This window comes from Elgaria multicarinata, chromosome 5 (genome assembly GCF_023053635.1).
Source record: "Elgaria multicarinata webbii isolate HBS135686 ecotype San Diego chromosome 5, rElgMul1.1.pri, whole genome shotgun sequence".
NCBI lineage: Eukaryota > Metazoa > Chordata > Lepidosauria > Squamata > Anguidae > Elgaria > Elgaria multicarinata.
The window spans coordinates 46,203,999-46,226,579 of record NC_086175.1 but is presented as its reverse complement, the minus strand read 5'-3'; the positions used below and the strand labels follow the sequence as shown (position 1 = coordinate 46,226,579).

The 22,581-nt window shown below is 40.4% G+C and overlaps 1 protein-coding gene across 1 annotated transcript in view; it reads left to right on the top strand.

The window, feature by feature from the left end:
- The window catches only part of TMEM131 (transmembrane protein 131), a 98,152-nt gene extending 85,145 nt beyond the window's left edge, over positions 1-13,007 (top strand). The window contains exons 33-41 of the mRNA XM_063126291.1: positions 457-581; positions 1,221-1,345; positions 1,467-1,625; positions 2,310-2,469; positions 3,950-4,071; positions 4,161-4,257; positions 4,940-5,037; positions 9,457-9,620; positions 12,033-13,007. Of these exons, the coding sequence (XP_062982361.1) occupies positions 457-581; positions 1,221-1,345; positions 1,467-1,625; positions 2,310-2,469; positions 3,950-4,071; positions 4,161-4,257; positions 4,940-5,037; positions 9,457-9,620; positions 12,033-12,326 (1,344 nt within the window). The 3' untranslated portion in view covers positions 12,327-13,007. The remainder of the gene's footprint in view (positions 1-456; positions 582-1,220; positions 1,346-1,466; positions 1,626-2,309; positions 2,470-3,949; positions 4,072-4,160; positions 4,258-4,939; positions 5,038-9,456; positions 9,621-12,032) is intronic.
- Positions 13,008-22,581: the final 9,574 nt, after the last annotated feature.

The following is a 22,581-nucleotide window of genomic DNA, read 5'->3' as shown; positions in this document are numbered from 1 at the left end:
CCAGTCAGCCTCATCCAGAGGTTTCATGTAGATGAAACTATGAGGACCCCATAAGCCAACAACAAGGGGGTTGAACACTTGTCTGTCAACCCCACTTTCTGGGACGTGCCCTCCAGAAATGACCAGGACCAGCACAAAATAGTACCCTCTAAGTGCACCTGCAGGTGGTATGAAAGGGTATCTTGATCAATGTAGAATTACTTCATTAAATTACAGACCAAACATTCCATTAAAAAGAAAAAATAGAAACTAAGCAACCTGTCAGATTGATTCTAGGTGACATAATCAATGAATATTAAGGCCTTTTTTGTGAGAAAGATTGGAAGGTGGGAGGTTCATCTATGGATTCATATTATTATTATTATTATTAGTGTAGTTTCTTTTTTAAAAAATTCTACGTTTGAAGTGCAATTATTTACTTAATATTTTTCTCGGGGTGTGGTTTGCTGCTTGCAGGAGCCAGAAAAACAAAAGGGAAAACAGCCATTGCCAGAGAAACAGGAAAATGAAGTGCAAGTAAAGCACAAAATCAAAAAACTATCAGTTATAAAGAAAGAAATCTCAGCAGATGTGAAATCCAGGTAAGCACAAAACAGTCATAGTACCATGTAGACTGCATCACTTTCCTAACTAGATAGAGGGAGAAATCATACCCTGTTTGTGCCACCCAGTTTGTTAATAATTACATTTTGAGGTTTTGGTGTTAAATGTTTTACTGATCATTCTGTTTATTATGATGTTGTATTTTAATGTCTGATCTTGTAAACTGCTTTGAGATGATGATGATGATGATTTTAGGTAAGCAGTATATAAATTGATTAAATAAATAAATAAATAAATAAATAAATAAATAAATAAATAAATAAATAAAAGCACCTATCAGCAGGAGCTCAGAGGAATGCTCTATGGGCTGCAATGCTTGTTTCTTCTATGTTACTAAAGCTCAGGAAAAGGAAATGGCGATGCATGGGCACATTAAGAATGATAGGTTGTACAAACAGAGAGGGGAGAGTTTGTAATTATGGAGAATTTGGTAGGTAAGATAATCGATAAATAGATTCAAGAGATACTTCTCCATTTGCTTGTTCTGACATTTGATTAAGGCTAAAGGAGTCAGATCAAGAGAGGTGTTTATTTGCCATGAACTTTATATGAGCAAGATCTTTTTTTACTATTACAAAGACTAACTCTTACGATCTGTGCTCATATTTTTATTTTAGTTCTTTTGAGATGCCATGTCCTTCATCACTGGAAATTAAGCAGCACAAAAGTTTTCCCTCCAAACTGTCTTCCCAGCATACATTTACAAATGGGTTCAAACCAAGAAACATTCAGAAAACAAAAGGTATGCTTTGACCGTCCGGATTTTGATCAAGATAATACTTCTGAAACGTAACTTTTCTTAGCTGTTCCTCAAGGTCCTGCCTTATGAACTATAGGCTTACGTGTTATTTCTTTCTGTATAGGTATACACACAAAACTGATGGATAGTAGGCCGTCATCACTAGCAAAGTTTTTCTCCAGTGGCTCTGGTCAAGAGCTAGGAAATACCAGCAGCTCAGAAGGAGAAAAAGATTCTCCACCACCAGAATGGGATTCAGTACCAGTTCACAAAGTGGGCAACTGTAAGTTCTCAGTGCATCGATTTAACATTAGGGTGATAAGCTTAAGGGTAGTGAATAAAAGGTTCATGTTTAGTGGCAGAGAATGAAAGTTGAATGTTTAGTGGCAGAGAATTTTGTTGTTGTTTTTGAGCACAATCCCAGGGACAAGGTGGCTGGGTGTGAGAAAGTCATGTCTAAAAAGACACTTGAGCACAGTACGAAAGCTCAGCTATAGATGTTGCTGTGGCAGTGCCAATAAAAGCTCCTATAATGGTAAGAAGCACTCCGTAAGGGGCCTTATCTTGTATGATCTCTTCACCAGGATCTCGAATAAAATAGCCTAAGGTACCTGGAAGCAGTCCTTCTCTCTCCTCACCTTCTCCCCGCAACTTCAGCACTGTAACACATCTGTCCTGGCAGAAAGAACAGGGTAGTTGGGTGAGAGCTTGAAATGATTTATGAAGTCTAGGGTTACAGGACTGCACAGCCCTATCTGGCTTGCCTTGTATAGGATACTACTTTTTGCTGATGCAGAAGACCTAGCTTAGTGAACACTGAATTGAAGCTTGTACTCTCTGAAACTGCATTGTATTGAAGTGTGTTACAATACAAAATTCTATGATCTACCCTCTGGGAGGTTCCCACAGGGTGGTTTTCCAGAAAAGTGAAATTGGTTGCTAAAATCTATCTTGTTCTGGTTCCTAGCTACTGACAATCTTTATAAGCTGTCCCTGCAAACCCTCAGTGCAGATGCTTTTTTGAAGCAACGACAGACCTCACCAACTCCTGCCTCTCCATCTCCACCCCCTGCATCATTGGCATTTCTGCCACGGAACAGTTACAGCAGTATTGTGAACACCTGCAAGTAAGTTCAAATGGGTACTGCATAACCATGGTAAAAATCTGGAAGCCAGAAAGTTCTACTATTATAAAATTCCTATTTTTTGTGGCTTTACATTTTCGGTTCCTTTTTTTAAAAAAACTACACACATCAATTTCACCCTTTTTTCCTCTCTGAAATATATGAAGCAGTCTATCAGGATGAGCCCCAAGGAATAGTTTTCTTTAGAATTTCTATAGCATGTTGAGATATAAACTCAAAGATCTGGTGAGATTCTTAAATCTGGTGAGATTCTTAAATTGACAAAAGTTGGAAGTTGTTAATTTAACGGTAGATATGAGAAATAAACAGAAATAGGATGAGGATGAGCCAGTTTGATATACTGATAGATGCTAAACTCAGAAGAGAGTGTGTACTTGGAGAACAGTCCAGTATGAGTGCTGACCATCTTGGGCCAATAGAAGGGAGACTTCCCTCCGTCAAAATTCAATTAGTGCAGAACTGGGCTGCCAGAATTTTAACTGGTACGGCCAAATGGGTTCATATACCATTTCTGAAAGAACTGCATTGGCTGCCAATTTACTTCTGAACCCAAGTAGCCTTAAAGCCCTAAATGGCCTGGGACCCAAATACTGAAGGAATGCATTTTCTTATATCAACCTGCTTGTATTTTAAGATCTTCCCTTGAAGTACTCCTCCAAGTGCCCTTCCAAGAGAAAGCATGTTATGTGATTACAGAAGAGAGGGGGGCCTTTTCTGTAGGGGTGCCCTGACTTTGAAATGTCATCCCCAAAGATGTATGATGCCAACATTGGCATCATTTCAGCACCAGGCTGAAACATTATAATTTTCCCAGACATTTTAAATTAATTATGTGTCTTATTTTGCTTTATTGTTAAAGTTTCATCGCTCTTACATTGTTCATTTGTTACGAATGCTGCTATTTTTGTTGTTGTACTTGTATATTTGGAATGAGTACTTTTATTTATGTCCGTTGTACACTGCCCTGGAATCTGACTGTCTGAAGAATGGTCTAGAAATATTTTAAAGACTATCCTGTCCAAACTTTCCCCTGCTTCTACAAGGGAAGCAATCCTAGTGCCCTGCAAACACATGTCATAGGCTGATTTGGGCTCGAACTGTTCAATTAAAAACATGGATATTTCCTATTAAAGATTTTTTTAAAAAAGCAGCTCCAGAACTCCCTTCTTGTGGCAGCTCACAGGACAGAGGCAGTGTCTGAATCTGCTTTCTGGCCACTGAACAGTACTAGCCTTATATTAAGAGAGCTGTGGGAAAGGGGGGGGGGTGAAGAGAGGCGACTTGGGACTGTGCTTGTTAGTCCCCTCAGACACAGCAGTATTTCAAATAAGTTAACAGGTGGCATTTGATCACTGCCTTGAAATGACCAGATGTGGGTATGTAAAATTGTCAGTGACAAATTCCAGTATAGATAAGCTCTAAAGAGCATCACCTCTGTTTCCCTTTTTTTTTTCCGTTTTAGTGAACCAAAAAGCAAATTGCTCAGTGGTGCCAAACATAAGGTGGCAAAAACAGCCTCTCTCCCTGGCAGGAATGGAAATCCTACTTTTGCTGCTGTAGCTGCTGGTTATGACAAGAGTCCAGGTAACCCACGAGGCTGGAAAAGCAATTGCTGTACTAATGTGTAATTGAGGTGCTGTCTTGTTTTGCTCATTTAAACTAATTTTTGCCAGGTGGTAGCGGCCTCGCAAAGTCTTCACCAGTCAAAACTGAATCTTCTGGCTGTATGAACGTTTCACACATTGCTGCTGATAGTGATGGCTCTGACAGGTAACTTGGATCAATCTTTTTAAAACAGACGGCTAAACAAATGAAGGATATGCGAGCAACAGTTTTCTGTCTCACACCCTGATTTGGAGAATATGCCTATAAAGCTCCATATTCATCATACATTTTAATATAAAAACCTTTCTTAAAATTCTAAATTTGGAAGATAAGCTGTGAAGCATAGTATTGCATGTTTGTAACTTGACATTAGAGCTGGGGCTGGGCAACTTGTGGCCTCCAGATGTTTTAGCCGGCAACTCCTATCAGCCCTAGCCAGCCTAGCCAATGGGGAAGGCTGAAGGGAGTTGTGGCCTCCAGATGTTTGGGCCTACAAGTTACCCTCCCCTGCATTAAAACAATAGGGCAAAATTCCAATATTTCTTCTTCTTGCATGACACTGAATGATGGGGACTATCTTGCCCAGTTCCATGGGCAAGAGAAAAATGACTTAATTCAGTTAACTAAGGGTGAATTGTAAGCCTGCCTATAGTTTCTCAGGTACAAGTCCCACTGACATGTACCTATTTATTTTAGTCAAAGTTAACAGTGTATTAGAATTATTACTTGTGGTAATAATAATGTTTGGACCATGGTTGTGTTCTGATGTTCCTCACAATGAAGCGACCTTTCTAATAAAAAACCAAAAAATAAAATAAAAAATTCTGTTCTTTTCTGCTTCACTTAGTTCTGGTTTGTGGAGTCCTATAAGCAATCCTAGCAGCCCAGATTTCACACCCATCAACTCATTCTCAGCATTTGGAAATTCTTTTAATTTAACTGGAGGTGAGTAGTATTAAAAGTAACTGAACTATATGCCACTTTTCTTTATTGGCTATACTGGGCAGTAGTAAATGTTTCCTGTCAGAACAGTTATGGTCAGTTTTATTGCATATAACTATAGGTTCTTACAACTTTGCCAGGAAAGAGACAGGAACAACAACAAAATATTTTAAAAATAGATTGAACAAGCTCATTAAATATTCTATCTTGGAGTTCTGGAGTTTTGCATTTAGATTTCTTTTCCAACATATTGAAACACTTAGGGCAGGTTACAATATAGTTTCACTGGAACAGCAAGTTTTAATCTCTAGATTAATCAACAAAGGTTTAGCTGAATGATGAGAACCCAATTAAAGCACTGTAATTGAAATTAGGGCACACACTTGTTTAAGGCTGTTTTGGGCATTGCTGTGTCTCTGAAACAGAGAATAAATGCAAATATTAAATATGCCCTTTCTAGCAATAAGTGAACATTTTTGTTAAATTAATAATCACATATTGTCCTGGTTTGCACCATCACTACAGCCCACCGTGGCTTATTAGCTACAGTGGGTTGGTTGCCAATTCAAGCCTCCATCGTGTCCTCGCACCTGGCAAGGGTGGATTGTTGGATGCGGGTGGTTTGTCAACCACCTCAACAACCCAAACTTACCGGGTTCACATATTGAAAATGACGGTCGACCCCACAACAAGTACCCCCACGGGGAAATAACCCATGATGGTGTCTTGTTACATGTGAACCAGGCCATTTTCTTCGATACCTCAGGCAGTTATACTGCAGCTTTAATGATAAGTGTATTTTTTAAAATTAATTTCATCTGGCATGTTAAAAGGCAGATGATGGATGGATTCAAATTTCTTTATAATTTTTTTCCATATAGATTATTTTCATATAGTTGAGAGCTGGTGGTCACATTTCTTTTAAAAATTGGCTTACCATGAGCATGCTAATACACAAGGCTCAATTGCTCCTGCTTGCTTCTCCTGCCAGCAGGAGCAGATAAATAAATCGAGGACTTTCCATCCGTGCCTTGGTTGGCATGATGTCTGAACCAGGAACTCTGGGTTGTCTCTTCCCCAACAAGCCAGAGTAATAAGCTAGGATTTGTTCTTGGCTTACAACTCTGGCTTATCAAGAAAGAGGCAACCCAGATATCCCAGATATCACCAGATATCTTGTTCAGCAGGAGGAGCCAAGCAGGAGTGAGCAAGCTGTGTGATCCAGCACACTAGCTTGCTTCTAGTAAGCCAGATATTTAAAGAAATATGGCTTACTGTGATGTGTGAACTGAGCTAATGACTTGCCTAAGGCCACCCAGTGAACTACATGGCTGAGTGGGGATATGAACTCAGAGTCCCACAACCAAGCACATTACTTTAGCCACTGTACTAATGAGCTTTATCAGGAGAAACCAAATATGGGAGCCTCAGCCAGCAGCATTCTTTCTCAGGTTTGGCAAACTTCAGCAAATGAGAAGAAACAGAATTACATGGACCTCTGGCATCCATAAGGGAGAAGTTTGGAAGCAAAAGGCTGGGGGTGGGGCAGATTGGCTTAGCGGCCAAAAAAAAAATAGATTGTTACACAGCTTGCTGGCCTCTTGCCCAGTTGAGATAATCGTGTGGACCGATTGAGGAGGAGGAGGAGGAAGGAAGGAATGCTCTCTCTTAGCAACAAACAACTCCTTTTTATAGCAGGGGGTGCCATGAATGTGTTGTAATACTAGAGGGAATTGGCTACATTGTTTGCATGCTCAATATGAGCCTCTTTAGCATCAACTTTGACTATGTTATGGAATAGACAAGAACCTTTTTATCCATGGGTAAATAGTCCTTTCCCTCTTGATTAGGAGCTAAAAGCAAGACTTGGAAAGCTAGGGTAAAAGCTGCCAAATCTGTCAGGCTGTTTGCCCTGAAGCAATGTAACACATGTTCAATAGAGTGGATTTAGAGCTGACTAGAACATTCTGCCAAAGGTTGTGGCAATGTCCATTTTAGTAATGCATACTTTGCCTTCAAAACTGTATTTCCATTTAAAATGTCAGCATAAGTATAGAGTAGAAATAATTGAAATTGCAGCCATAAGGATGAACAGTGTTCAAACTATTTACATTGAAAAGTTGCCGGTTCTTGAACTTCAGCTTTGGGGAAAACAAAAATATCTCTCAATTCCCAGTTTCAGGATACTTTTTTTTAACTTGCCACTTTTGATCTGCTTTCTATGTTGTAGTTAGTCCTTGACCCATTTTGTACAATCAAAACAACCCACAGTGACTTGTTGTGAGTTGCGGCCCATGCCAGGTGCAATTTGCATAATCACCGTCAGGACACAGGTTATCGTGCTGTCCAAAGCTGGGCAACATGGCTTGTTGGAGGGTTAAACAACCCTCAAATAACCTTCCAACTACTCATGGGTTGTTTAACTCTCCAACAAGCCATGCTTCCTGGGTTCAGGTGGAACGATAAGCTGCAGCCAGGTGGTGATAATGCAAATTGTGCCCAGCACACAGTCTCATGTGCTGTGGCTCACAACAAATCACCATACCTTGTTGTGATCATGCAAACTGGCCCATTGCCTCTAGGCAGGATCTACAGTTTTTGACTGGCCTTGGCAACCAAATCAAAATCCCTATTGGCCAGAATCTTTCCTCTACCTTTCAGTGTAATCTTATTCAAGTTTACTTGGAAGTAAGTTATACTGTGTTCAGTGGGACCTCCTCTCAAGTAACTATACTTACCTGGGAACAAGACCCATTGAACATAGTGGAACTTACTTTTAAGTAGATGTATATAAGCGTGGGCCTCATACTGTATCTCTAGGTCAGGCCAGAGACAATCCTGTACTCATCATTCTCAAGTTCAGAGGTGGGCAGAGTCCCTGCATTTGCACTAAGAATTAGAGTGTGTCAGAACCCTAATGCAACTGTGGTGACATTTCCTGACCCTCTTTACAACTCTAAACGTGGAGATGGTCAAGGGGAGAAAAAGCTCATTGTGCAAACAGCAAGATCCTGCTACCTCTCCCACTTGGAAGTGAGCACTGGAACTCTTCAAAGATCATTGCAATGGAGGGTGTTATCTCTCTGCTCTCCCTAATTCTCTGAGCAGGAGAGGAGGGTGGGGCTCCATTCATCATCCTTTCTGGAGACCAATGGATCACTTGCCATGATGAGGAAAGCCAGCCTGCATTCAGCAATGCTGTAAGAAGGGGCAGCAATAACAAAAACAAACAAACCAGGAACATGCTGAATGGAGAACAGTTTATCTTTAAAAGTGTATGCTTCCATTCAAATTGCTGTGAAAAATAACATCTTTCAGCAAATATTTCTAGCTGAGGTTTTTTTTAAAAAAAAATGGCTACTTCATGTGTCTTTAAAAAAGTGATCTGATCTGTTCACATTTCTGTAGCAGCTGTCAAAGTTCAGTGTCAGTTCCAGCTATTATAACTTGAAGTCTGCCTCAAACAGCATAAGGCAAGTAAGCTTTATTGGGGCAGCTAATGTTTACAATGTTGGAAGCAAGCTTTAAAATTGAGGACTTGTTCTTCAGATGTGGGTATTCAAAGCAAAAAATAAAACAGGGTGACTTCACGAATCATCTGGTAATTGTGGTCCTTTGCATAAACATCAGAGCAAACACTGGATGATTCATCTAGAGTATTGCGTCCAGTTCTGGGCTCCACAATTCAAGAAGGACGCAGACAAGCTGGAGCGTGTTCAGAAGAGGGCAACCAGGATGATCAGAGGTCTAGAAACAAAGCCCTATGAAGAGAGACTTAAAGAACTGGGCATGTTTAGCCTGGAGAAGAGAAGATTGAGGGGAGACATGATAGCACTCTTCAAATACTTAAAAGGTTGTCACACAGAGGAGGGCCAGGATCTCTTCTCGATCCTCCCAGAGTGCAGGACACGGAATAACGGGCTCAAGTTAAAGGAAGCCAGATTCCGGCTGGACATCAGGAAAAACTTCCTGACTGTTAGAGCAGTGCGACAATGGAATCAGCTACCTAGGGAGGTTGTGGGCTGTCCCACACTAGAGGTATTCAAGAGGCAGCTGGACAACCATCTGTCAGGGATGCTTTAGGGTGGATTCCTGCATTGAACAGGGGGTTGGACTCGATGGCCTTGTAGGCCCCTTCCAACTCTGCTATTCTATGATTCTATGATTAAGTTAGATTGATCTGTGTGGCTCCTTCTAATTTAGTTGTTGCAAATAGTCTCCTCTCCCAAGGACTATATACAGTGTCTGCAAAACTAATATCTGATAAAATCTGTTTTACATGTGAAGTCTTCCAGTTCCCTTTGCATATGTTAGTATAAAAGTATTAATTTAATCTATGGAAAATCAAGATATTATGTATGAACTTTATCAAGACAGAATGTAATATGGATGTGTGTCTTATCCCCCTTTCCCTCCACTTAGAGGTTTTCAGCAAACTTGGCCTCTCACCATCTGTCTATGGTCAGGATGCTCAGAGAAACTGGAGTGAGTTTAGTAATGTTCCTTCATCCATCTGGGATTCTTCAGCTACAGATTTGATGCCCTCCTGGCCAACAAGTTCAGGATCCCCAACTCACACAACTTCAGTAAGTATATGATTCTCTTACTATCGCTGTGTTCCTATTCTTATTAGTATGTGAAGAAATGCAGAGATTTATACGGTTTTGACTGCTTCTAAATGTTACTTCAGTTGAAGAGTAGAGATCTGTGGTTAGATGAGGAGTCTCTTAAAAAAAATCTATTACCCAGATACATTAAAATTTCCCTTTGTAAATTATTATTCTGACAGCACCACGTTTAAGCTTCTGGGATGATGACTTAACAATTCTGAATGCGGAACGTACAGATACTTGTGTGTTCATTTGACAATTCTGGGAGGTGATCATTCCATTTCTGATAGCTGCTGAATTGTGACTTGCTCAAGGCCATTCACCAAGTTCCCAGATAAGTTGTGAATTAAACGTGGACCTGGGAAATCTGTAAAACCCACTTAACCCACTGGGTTTTACAGGATCTTCACACACAGTCAATGTTTACCTTTCAGTTACTGCATTGGCTCACTGTAATTAACTCATTGCTCTCTGTCTTATGTCAAATTGTTAGAAGGCCAGTAAAGACTTTGCCCACAACCAACAAGCTCCAAAGTGTCATGTATGCCAGCAAATAAAACTCAACTGCAGTCCTGTGCATTCACACAGGCCTTCTTTACTGTTTGATATTCTGTCAGTGAGTCCGGCAAAAAAAAGATCTCCCTTCACATTGTCTGCCCATGATGATTGGAAAATGTATATGTAAATAACTAATGCTCAATTGATCTTTCCCAGTGTTGAGGCTCTGTATTTATTTTTATAGGTTGATTTTTGTTCAGTGTGCAATCCAATTAATTATTTTTTATCTATTTAGTTGTATGAGTTTTAATTAAACCTATTTGTTAAAAAGCATTTTAATTGTTTTCTGCATGTTACCATAAATGACATTCAAGGTGGGTTGACAACATGTAATATCTGCATCATAAAACACCAGGAAATCAAAGAGTGCACCATTATACAATATAGGCAGCAACTAAATAATATAACAGCTAATAAACCAATCAAAGGCCAAACTTAATTTTTTTAAAAAACACCTCACAAATAGAACAAATCTATTTCTCCACCAGCACCCCAAATAAACTGGATATATTTTGACTAGTGCCTAAATGATAAGGGTTCTCTCTCTAATAGCCACCAGCAGACCTAGTTCCTGCATTGAAAAAAATGGCCAGCCCCACAAAAACATGGCAGTTGGCATGGTTCAGAACAATGGAATTTCTGGATTGTTGCATTTGGACTATATCCACCCAGAGTAGAGGCCCCGGAAGGTATCACCATTGTCAGTGGACCATAGTACTGTCAGACATGGACTCTACCAGCTGACTAAAGATGGACCTGGCCACCAGCCTAACCACAGCGAAGGGTAGGTGGCCCTTCAGGTACCGTGGTTGCAGACCATATAAGGTTTTAAAGATCAAAACTACCACTATGAATTGCACCCAGAAACAAACTGGGAGATAGTGAATGCCCCCCGCTCAAGATGGCGATTATATTCCAAACCAGTTGAAGTTTCCAAAGAGATTTAAATATACTGTATTGCAATAATCTACCCGGTTAGTAAATTATGGGTAATTATGGGTAGCCATGGGCAAATTCTTGCTTTGTAGGTAGGAAAATGCGCTCCAAGCTGCAGGTGACACTTGGCAATGCAGTATCAATGCTAGATCTAAAAGCACATCAAAACAAAAGACAGCTACACCAGTGTTTATAGTTCCTGACATGTTTAAAGAATCTTCTCTTTATCAAGGGCAATTGATTTCTTCAAAATTTCCAAATAAGGTTTAAAACTCCTGGCTGCTAATTCGCTGGTGGAAGATCCAAGAGTACACCAAGCTGTGAATCTAACCTTTAAGGGGAATACAGTCTCATCCGCTACAGGTTGACCACCATCTCCATGATCAGTTCCAACCATCACAGTATTTCTGTACATATACCTGAGTGTACCTCAGGTTTGCAGCAGCCTTTTAAATAGAATATTCCTATATTTCTGTTTTGTAAAATGGTATTTATCACAGCATGTCTATGTGAAATAAACTTGGCACAGTTTGTGTGCTTTACCTAACCATACACCCAACTTTTCTTATGATATAAGCATCAACAATAACTTGAATGCCCAACATTTGGCAAGATCAGATTCTTTTGTGTGGTATTCTTGCAGTATTGAGGTAACTTACAAATGATTAATGTGGTCACTTTTATGTAACTAATTGTCTCACATGAAGCTCAAACGTAAGCAAATATAACAGTAAAAGGATGAGTCTTGCACCTTAATTTCACTTTGAACATTTAATTTCAGTACATGTTGACATCTTTAGTTGAGAACTAAACAAGCCAATATATGTTTCCCCCTTGGTAGTTATGATGACTTGTGTTTTACAATTCTTGTACTTGTGGTTTTTTTTATTGCAGTCTATCCTGGGCAACCCAAGCGGCCTGTGGTCTACCACCACCACTCCATTTAGCAGTTCCATTTGGTCAAGTAATTTGAACAACTCCCTTCCCTTCAACACTCCAGCTAACACATTGCCAGTTATTGATCTCGGGAGTGAAAGCGCAGCACCACCATCACCTGCAACTGACCCTACGCCTAGCAATTCTGAAGATGTGGGACAAACATATAACCCATGGCTAATTTGGAGCCCTGCAATTGGAAGAAGAAGCTCAGATCCTTGGCCTAATGTGCATTACTCACCTGAAAATTGAGATTAAGCAAAACGAAGCGACTGTTGTCCAGATCTGATCATGGGAAATTCTGTAACATGCCTGGAACATAATTCGCAAGCCATTTGCTGCCATTCCTCCCCTTTGCTCCCTCCAACACCACCGTTAAAATCCAGTCATCCATTCATCACTTGCACCTCTGAACTCTTGTCTTGCGATTATGGTAGTGTGAAATTGCTGATCAACTTGGGAAAGTTTAGATGTGGTCAAAAACTATTCATCTATGACCACACTCTTGGGATTGTTGTTTTTTTACCATCTGCCCTTTATGTTTTTTTAAACCTAGTAAAGTTCCAAAATGCAGTGATTTTTAACTACCATGCTTGGTCTTTAATTTTTTTTTCCAGTATTATGCTCCCAAACATAATTTTAAAGAGCACCTTGTGCTAAAAAAAATGCAGAGTATTTTTTTAAAAAATAAGACTGTCTTTGTTAAAAGACACTACGAATGTAAAATATTTAGGAGCAAAAATGGCTGAACATAAGAGCATTCTGTTCAAACTACATTTTATGTGCTGTTTGTACATTTGTAAACCTGAATGCATTTTTAAGTTGAACTGAAATGTGCATAGCCAATACTTGTGGATGAAACAAGATTCCTTGTGCTTTTCTTACCAATACAACTTGGAGTTGTACTTGAAAAATAAATAATGCTTTTTTTCATTCCTGTGTTATGTCTTTCTGTGACCTTTTGTGGTATACTTGAATTTCAGACATTTGACAGTCTAACAGTTTATATAAAGGCTAATCAACTTGTCAGTGGTAATCATAGGGCATTCTTTCTTGCAGTCCATAGAGGGTTTTGTTCATGGAAATGCTATCCATTATAGGAACATTTGCCAAAAAAGCAGTTGGATTACAGTGAACTCCGCTTCACTCAGTTGCACAGGAAAATATTGTATAAAAATAGCCATGCCATGTAAACTTCTTTTAAATGGCAGCTACAGTGAGGTTGCTGGCAGTAGGCTTGGTGACACCTGCTGCAGCACATCTAGGCTGTTGCTGAGTCACCACAGAGAAACTGCAGATACATCTCTCATGCACCCAGCCCACAATCAAATCCTTTGACCGTTTGCTGTGATACATTCTGCACAGAATACTGGTTACGTGCTAAACTGTAGCAACATGCTTTGATACACTGTCATAACTGGGAAAGATGGGTGTTGTTATATTGAAAGATGGGTACTGATTAAAGAAGAGATGACTTTGTCCTTTTGCAGCAGAAATACGCAGATTCTTTAGACTGATTCCTGTACATACTCAATATTTTCATTAATCACCTAGCCTATTTGTGCCCATAAAACTAATTTGGGAGGGCCAATTGCTACAAACAAGGGACAGTATTGAACAAGGCCACTTTACCTCCACTGCTTCCATTATGCTCGGAGGAGTGACCACTTGCACAACAGGGCTTTTGCGCTTCTAAAAATAACCCAGGATATGCTAGTTTCCAGATCAGGACAGGTCAGCGGAGCTCTCTTCTGTGAGCTCCACAGACCTACCCCATTCCAGAAACTAATATTCCTGTCGGGACAAATACGGTATGTTGGGACAAAAAAATTATGGGACACTTTTTTTTAGCTATGTTACAAGTAAAACTAAAGTAGATCTTTCTAGGGCAGGCCAGTTGTGGCCCTCCAGATATTTTGGATTATGGTTCCCATCAGATCAAGCCAGAAAAGTCAATGGTGAGGGACAATTGGAATTGTAGGCCGAAATATCTGGAGGGCCAGAAGTTGCTCACCCCTGCTCTTCGGCATCAGTACAGTTTCTGATGCAAACTAAAAATTGTCCTATGCAAATAGTTCTATGCAAATTAACCTAATTTGAATTGGAAAATTTTCCAATTCAATTTCCCCCTGAAAACCTACATCAATGGTAAAAAATAATGCATTGGATAATAAATCTAGGCTTATTTGTATGATGCAAATTTAATTTTGAATACTGTATCTACTCTGGTCTCTCTTCAGAAAGCTTGGAAGTAAAAAGTGGGAGAGGTGCAGTACCTGGAATGGTTCCACACGCATGGAGATCAACCTCAGAATACTCTTATAAAAGCCATGCCTGGCTGGATTTTCTGCCTTCAAGATGCAAGAACTGCAGTCACTAAACAAATTAAGAGGCTGGCAGGATAAATAACTGGTGGATTATTTCATATCAAAATCTCAAGCCTTCCTCACCTCTGCAACTCTTGGATACATGCACTCCTCATTTCTAACCCCTTCTCCAAGTTTTACTTTGCTGCCTCCTCCCGGTTCTCTTCATTTCATTTCTCCTGTAATCCAATATTCCCTTGCTGTTACCATTGTAGATACTCTGTAAGATTGCACAACTGAGTAGGGCTCATTACAATTTTAAGGTGGCTACATGCATGCACTATATTAGGAATAAGGAAGCCCAGCATCTACTCTGGCCCGAGGGGCTCTCTAATTCAGCTCATGCAGCTTTCGCTGGTGGTCGTGCCCCCTTTTAAAATGATGCTCAGCCTAAGCTTTGAGCTAACCTTTCCCATCCTGATTTTCCTTGAGTTTTCACAAGCTTTGGACTAGTGGACTGCTGGAAATATAGTGACCATATAGACTTAATACAGAATGTACAGTTCTGCTGCTGAAAGAAAATTATACAGTGCCCTCAGTGGATATAGAATTCCATAAGCAAAAAAATTACAGTTCCCTGTCCTTAAGGAGCTTACAATCTAAAATATAGGTTTTGCCTTACAGTGTTCTTCCACAAATGAATATTATCACATTTTACATCCTCTGTTTACTTTTAATCACCAGCAGTAAGAGGTAATGAATAGAAATGTCATCAAGGAACTAGCTCTAGAAAAACATTGTAGGACACAGTAGGGCAGGGGTAGAAACCTTGTTGGACCGTGGGAACATTTGACAAGCTGAGAAACTGTCCTGGGCACCACCACAAAATGGCTGCCATGGGGAGCATATGGCAAAGGACAAGTAACCTGCCCAAAAGACTGAGTACAAGGCAGAGGTGGGGTATGAGCTCCAATACATTAAACAACTCCTTTGAACCCACAGTTCTGAACACCAACAGAAACCTATTTCACAGCCATCCCAACTGTAAGGGCATTTTGATGAGTGCCAGGAAAGGTGTGCATTGGTTTCCATGGGTACTACATAGCCGACCCCTGCTGGAGGGGCAGAAAGAAGCTAAATCATTTGTCTATAACCTGGTCTCTAGTAGTTGTGAAGATTCAGCACATCTTGCTTCACCCTATGTCTCACCAAAAGTAAGTGCTGTTACAACCTTTTTCATGCATTTGTGTGTACCTAGTATGCCTTATTCATACTTGAACACACCTTCAGTTCTAAAATATTTAGTAGTGTGACTACATACCAAACAGTAGGCATGATTGAATTTAGCATTAATTGGTGTAATGGCAAATTGGACCATGTAGATTTCTTGGCTACCTAAAGGTACAGCCAATAGTGCACTTAAGCTTCGAGGAAGTTACGGCTGAGCCAGAGTAGATTCCAGAGGTAAATGCATTTAGTCACAATCAGGCAATATGAGAGGCTGCAGTAGGAGCTCAGCTGAAACAAAAGCATTTTACCAGCATTGTTCCTGCCAGCTCAAGAGACGTGCTGGCAGACTTCGTGTGATGAGTGTGCAGGAATAATATGCAGCAGCAGCCTACACCCTTTGTGAGTAAAAGTACTGGGATGTAACTCGAATATTAAGACAAGTCAAGACTGCTGAGAATGGCAAATCAAGCACACTGAAGTGCCCATTTTATTACTACACTTATCTGCGTTTCAATCAGAAGATAAGTTTAGGGAAACATTGCACTGCATTTCTTGCTTAGCCCAGCTTGCTTCTGATAAAGTCAGCATTACACCATTTGAAAGTTTGCCAGACATTTTTGTGGTTTTGATGGTAAAACATGAGCATATGGTTTGTCCGTCTGCTAAAATCAGAGAACCAGGAGTAAAACTTCATTTGCATTAAAAAGTTGGTATCTGTTAACATTTCTGTGGAATTATATCCCTAGTGATAACTAAGTGCTATGCAAAATACACTCCCTTTCTGAAATTACCTAATGACCCAGGATGACTAGGTTATTTAAGACGCAATTGTGTGCATGATTACGCGGGGGGGGGGGGACTCCTAACATGCCCCAGCCAGAATGGCTAGCTAGGGCATACTGAGAGTTGTAATCTTTTCTCTGTGTTAAACATGCATAGGATTGCACCCTTAGTAGCTGGGGGATTACCAGGAATATGAAAAATCAGCACTGCAGTACGCATCCCAACATTCTTGTACTTAATATACCCTGAATATAATGGAAAGAGAAAACTCAAATAGTTTGGGATGTTGCACATTTTTAGATATAACTTACCTAAAAAAATTTTTTAATGCAAACATTACTTGTGTCACTTCTATCTTATCTCTGTTTGTGCTCGCTCACTCTTTTAGCATTTTGCAAGATAGCATTTCTGAGCAGCTTGCTCTTCCTTTCTACAAGTGTGCAGGATTGCATGTGCTATATAAAATATCAAACCTCTTTTCTGGAAGTGCAGTAGTCAATTCTCTCCATAAACTGCAAGTACTACCAGTAGGTGGCTCTTATCTACTCTTAAAAAATCTCCAAGGGAAATAAAGACTTCCTGAGTCACTTGTTCCATTGCTACTGTTTGGAAGAGGAAGTGCTTCTAGACAGCCTAACAGAATTTTGTTTGCACCCTCCTAAACTCGTTCTACCTGTACTTCCCCTCAAGGGCTCTGGTAAACAATTTCCCCCCTAGTAATGTATGTCAGTTTGGGTGCATTTAGAGATATGTGTAAAAACTTCTGATGTTCATGGTACATTGAACATGCATTCACACTCTATGTACACCCATTTCATTTCACTTCATGCACCCACACTTTTCCTTGGTCAGTGAATATGCCCCATGTTGTCCTTTATGAAGCATCTAGCGTTACTTCTAGAAGAAGTCTCCCTTTTACTGTTTAATCCATCTTGCCAGCAAACTAACTAACAGGCCTGGTTGAAAACACAGGAGGGTTTCTCTAGCATAGAGTAAGGCTCAGATGTTTCATAAAGCAATGCAGGACCAGGACAAGATGGGGCATCTTTGCTGATCCCAGACACTTCATGCTCCTCATGTGGATTTGGGCCTGAAAGACCTAGGAGAAATGGGGATGCATAAAGAGTAAGTTGTAAGCTATCAGCATTCAAGAAAGCTATCAAGACTGATCTTTTCCAGCAGGCCTATCCAGGAGAATTTTAGGCTATTTTAGTATGTTTTTAGGATGCTTTTAGGATGTTTTTAAACAGTGTATACCATGTTTTTAATCAGTATTTTATGCTTGTTGTTCCCCGCCTCGATCCAATCGGAGAGGCGGGTAAGAAATAAAATAATAATAATAATAATAATAATAATAATAATAATAATAATAATTAAAAAAATTACATCATGCAACATCATCACTGGTCGCTAGGCATGTCAGTTAAGGCACCAGACAGCTCCCAGTTTCCTGGATTTGTGGACCGTGGGCAAACATGAGATAGCTTTAACTCTGGCTTTTTTCAACCACTGAAAATAAATTACACTGGTAGGACTAAAAGTTAAAGACGCACCTCAGTAATTTTTGAGGTGGGTTTGATTCTGTTATGTTATTGTAATATATATCAAAGATGGCTTTTCATTCCACTATTGCGTGGCAGTGTTTGTTTATGGCTCATTGTAGCACTCCCATCTAGTCATCTGTGACTGGTGTGGTGAGTTTGGTTTATTTGTCTCACTGGGAGTCTTCTCAGGGAGGTTTGAGCATGTAACACCGATTCTGGCCCGCTTGCATTGGCTGCCTATATGTTTCCGAGCCCAATTCAAGGTGCTGGTCTTAACCTATAAAGCCCTACATGGCTTGGGACCACAATACCTGATGGAACGCCTCTCCCGACATGAACCTACCCGTACACTGCGCTCAACATCTAAGGTCCTCCTCCGAGTGCCTACTCCAAGGGAAACTCGGAGGATGGCAACAAGGGAGAGGGCCTTTTCAGTGGTGGCCCCCCTACTGTGGAATGATCTCCCCGATGAGGCTCGCCTGGCGCCAACATTGTTATCTTTTCGGCGCCAGGTCAAGACTTTTCTCTTCTCCCAGGCATTTTTAACAGCATTTTAACAGCATTTAACAACGTTAAGTTTGTTTTTAATGGACCCCACAATTGTTGTTTTTAAATGGATACTGTTGTTTTTATACTGTTTTTTATGTGTGTGTGTGTGTGTTTTTAAATTGTATACTTTTAATGTTTACTATTTTTAAATGTTGTAAACCGCCCAGAGAGCTTCGGCTGTGGGGCGGTATATAAATGTAATTAAATAAATAAATAAATAAATAAAATTCTGTTCCAGACCATTTTACAAAAAGCAGAGCGTTGCCTGAAACAGTAGTGGAACATGATTTTATGGCAGGTTTGTAGCTTATTCTGTCACTCTGGTGCAGTTTTGTCTGAGTGATAAATTCGGTTGACACTTTGAAATTGTCATTCCGGGCCGTTTTCCAGTGTATGGACTATTACCTGGAACTAGTATCCGAACATGGTGGCTACCAGGAGGAGGGCCTTCTCTGCTGTGGCACCCCGGCTGTGGAATGAGCTCCCTAAGGAGGTTCACTTGGCACCTACATTATATGATTTTAGACGCCAGGTAAATAAAAGACCTTTTTATTCTCCCAGCATTTTAACAGTCTATAAATAAATTTTAACTTGGTGTTTTAAATTTGTAACTTTGCATTGCTGCTGATTTTATCTGGTTGAGCTTTTATACTGTATTTTATATTATGCTTTTATACTGTTGTTTTATACTTTGAATGTTTTTAATTTTTGTGAACCGCCCAGAGAGCTCTAGCTATTGGGCGGTATAGAAATGTAATAAATAAATAAATAAACATGGTTTCTGTGGAGCTTTTGTGGTGTATTGTAAGCTTCCTATGTAGTTATGTGTGGCTGGTGAATTTGTTTGATCTGGTTAATTGGAAGTGGCTCTTCCAGGCCATTCCATTCTGTTCCAGATTTGTTCTGGGCATGCAGGGGTTAATAATAATATTGGTTTTCATGTGTTTCTGTCCTAAAGTATTGGTCTCAAGTGTCTCTAACAAATGCCATGGTGTTTGGCATGTTTTTTGTTTGGTTTTTAAATAAAGGGGTCGTTCGGGCACGTTCCCTTCCGGCTTTTCCTCTGTCCCCTCCTCCAGTGCTGTCTTGGAATGACTTCTTAATGAGCCCTGAGTTCCCCTGCAATTTTACTTGTGCTGCAAATGCAACAGCCCATAATTATAAATGTGCACTGTCCGTATATAATGCCATGCTTAATCTGGTGGTGTGGGCTTGCTTTGAAACAATGCTGGGTCACAGCTCTAGACAAATTGATGTTAATGATACCAGGTGGGTGGGTGGGTGGCTCCTTAGTAAAGCTAAGGGGTAGACAGAAAATAGTTGGAGATCTACCGTGAGTGTTCTCAGTGGGATAAGCCACTGGAACTGGAGAGGTGGTGACACATCTTTTCCCTTTCTTTCTCCCCACCTCCTGGAGTGCGGGGGTTCTTGAGGGTTAAAAATGTTTGAGGCTATAAGGGGGGGGGGATCTACACTACTGCTTTTAAAGCACTTTAAAGCACTTTGAAAACATTTTGAAACCTGTATATGCAGTGTGTCCTGGCCCCAACAGTTGTCAAAACTGTTATAAAGCGCTTCAATGTACTTTAAAGCTGTAGTGTAGATCCCCCCTTAGTCTCAAACATTTTTAACCCTCAAGAAGACAGATGCAGGAGTCAAAAGGAGAGGCAGAGAATTAGCTGAAGGCCAAAAGCCCCTTGTTGTTACCTCTGCCTGGTGTTTGATGTGGAGCACTGAATTTGCAGTTTGTAGGAGTGCTTATATTGTTTGTCTCCACCTATGTTTAATTTATATATTTGTAAATAAATAAAATATTACAAAAACAGTCATATGTCTTCAGTGATCTCTCCTCCCGGAGGAAGCTAATCCAGGTAAGTGCTGCCCCTGGACCTTTTCGCTGCTCAGGGAAATAGGGGTGCATCACAGTATAAAGCAATTTCAACCTAATGTACAATCTTGAAACCACTTCCTAATGAACCATAGGTTCCTCCACAGTGTCAATTTCGTGTTGGGAAAATGACAAGCAAGAGTGATATATGTGCCATTGTGCCATGAATCTCAACTCTGCAATCAGTGTAAATAATGGGTTGGATCCAGATTTAGTCATACTTATGAGTTAACCCTGGAGTCCCACAGGTTTTGGTGAATCTATATGAAGTAAGAATAAATCTGAATTCAACTCCAAATTGACAAAGCAGCAGGTTTTCAGATGAGGACTGTACATTCACATTTTGGGCTCCTTTGTGACTTGATTTAGAAGTTATGTGGGGAAATCCAAAGACACTGCTGTGGCCTACATAAAACAGGGGAGCCTCCTTAGGGAGACATTTCAGGAACTGTGATAGAATTAAAGTGAGGAAGCAAGCCCTTTAATGTACTGTACTCATGGAATTCAATTTTCTTTCTGTGCCATAAAGAATCAGTCTTATTTTTCATAGCTGCAACAGTAGGGCAACAGCACCACCTTATGGCTAAAAAAATAATTCATAATGTGACTTGGTATTGTTATACTCTTTCATATTTTATGCACAGACTGCCATACTGAACTTAAACCCCATGGATTTCCATGGACCTACTCTAAGTAGGAGTAAGTCTGGATCCAACCCAAAGTGATGTTTTATTTGAAACCAATTTCTTTGAAATCATAACTTCTTAAAATATTTGCTTGGGTATATCCATGTAATTCAGGAGCTGGGGGAATCTAAATTTAATTAGAAAATCACTTAAGCTTTTTCTTTAACAGGCAACTATTTGGGGGGGTTGAGGGGAACGGCCTTTCTGCAGGGAAAATAGCGCTGCTGCTGCTCCCCCCTCCCCCAAATCTGGCTGGAGAGGCTTTGTGCCTGCTGCTGCTGCTGCTTCTTTCCCATGCAGAAGCAATAAAGAGAGGGATTGTCTTGTGCTAGATGGAGGGGATTTACTCACACGCTTCAGCAGAAGTAAATTGAGCTCCATGAGAAGGCACAAGGAACTGACAGTGTCTTGGAGAGTGGAGAAGGGTTGATAATGTCCTCTTAGCCAACCTCTGGGAGGATATCACAACCCATGTCAGTCTCAAAGCATTTTAATAGACCTTGATATCATCTTCCTTTCCGCCATAATGATCATGGCATAGAATCTTGCTTATTTCCTTCTCTTCTTAAAATCGGCAGTTCTGGGGTGGCTGATGTATGACACCTACATATAGTAAAGTGTGTGTGTGTGTGTGTGTGTGTGTGTGTGTGTGTGTGTGTGTGTGTGTGAAATATGTCTGCCAAATATCTAAAATCATTGCCAAACTGTGTTACATTCACACCAGAAAGCAAATGTTGCTGCTTGTGATGTAGCCACTTATAAAATGGTGGTGCCGAGTATTCTATAGTGTGCTACACCAGAAATAAAAAACAAGCCATCTGTGCTCATAGAACAAGGGATAAATAAACTAGTGAGTTGCAAACTCGCATGTCTAGGGTATATTAGTACATATTTAGTAATCTCTCCAGCAACAACCAAAAGTGTCCCAAGAATCTGAGTGTGCACAAAGGTTCCACTCCCAAACTTTGCCCAACAATGCCCACATTTACCCCCATTCTCCCATTCTGTTTCCAAAAGACAAAGCCCCTTACTAGCTTTCACCACGCCTTTTATAGCCTCTGCCCCCTCCAAGCAATTTTCATCCTGCATTTATTCTTTCTCCTACACAAGAGTCTCTCAGTCTGTGTCCCCTTATTCCTTTGCCATCTGAATTTCCACCCACATCTCGGCCCCATATCCCCTGCTACACTAGCGGAGTCATGCTGGCATAGTAGATAAATTGGTTTAGCTTTACATTGGCACATCCATGCGGTTGAATTGGATTGTGTCCAATTTGCAGCAGTAGTTGCTGCTGCTGTAGTGGGGCTTCCCTATATCAGATAGCACCTCAGCTGGCATACCTTGAGAGTAGGATTGTGCCTTAAACCAGGGCTGGGCAGAATGAGGGTTTTTTTGGCATCAGTTCCCAGCATTTCTCATAATTTGCCATACAAGCAGAGGCTTCTGGGAGTTGAAGTCAAGAATATCTGGAGATCTACCCTCTACCCACCCCTGTCCTAAACCATATTCACAATAGATTTT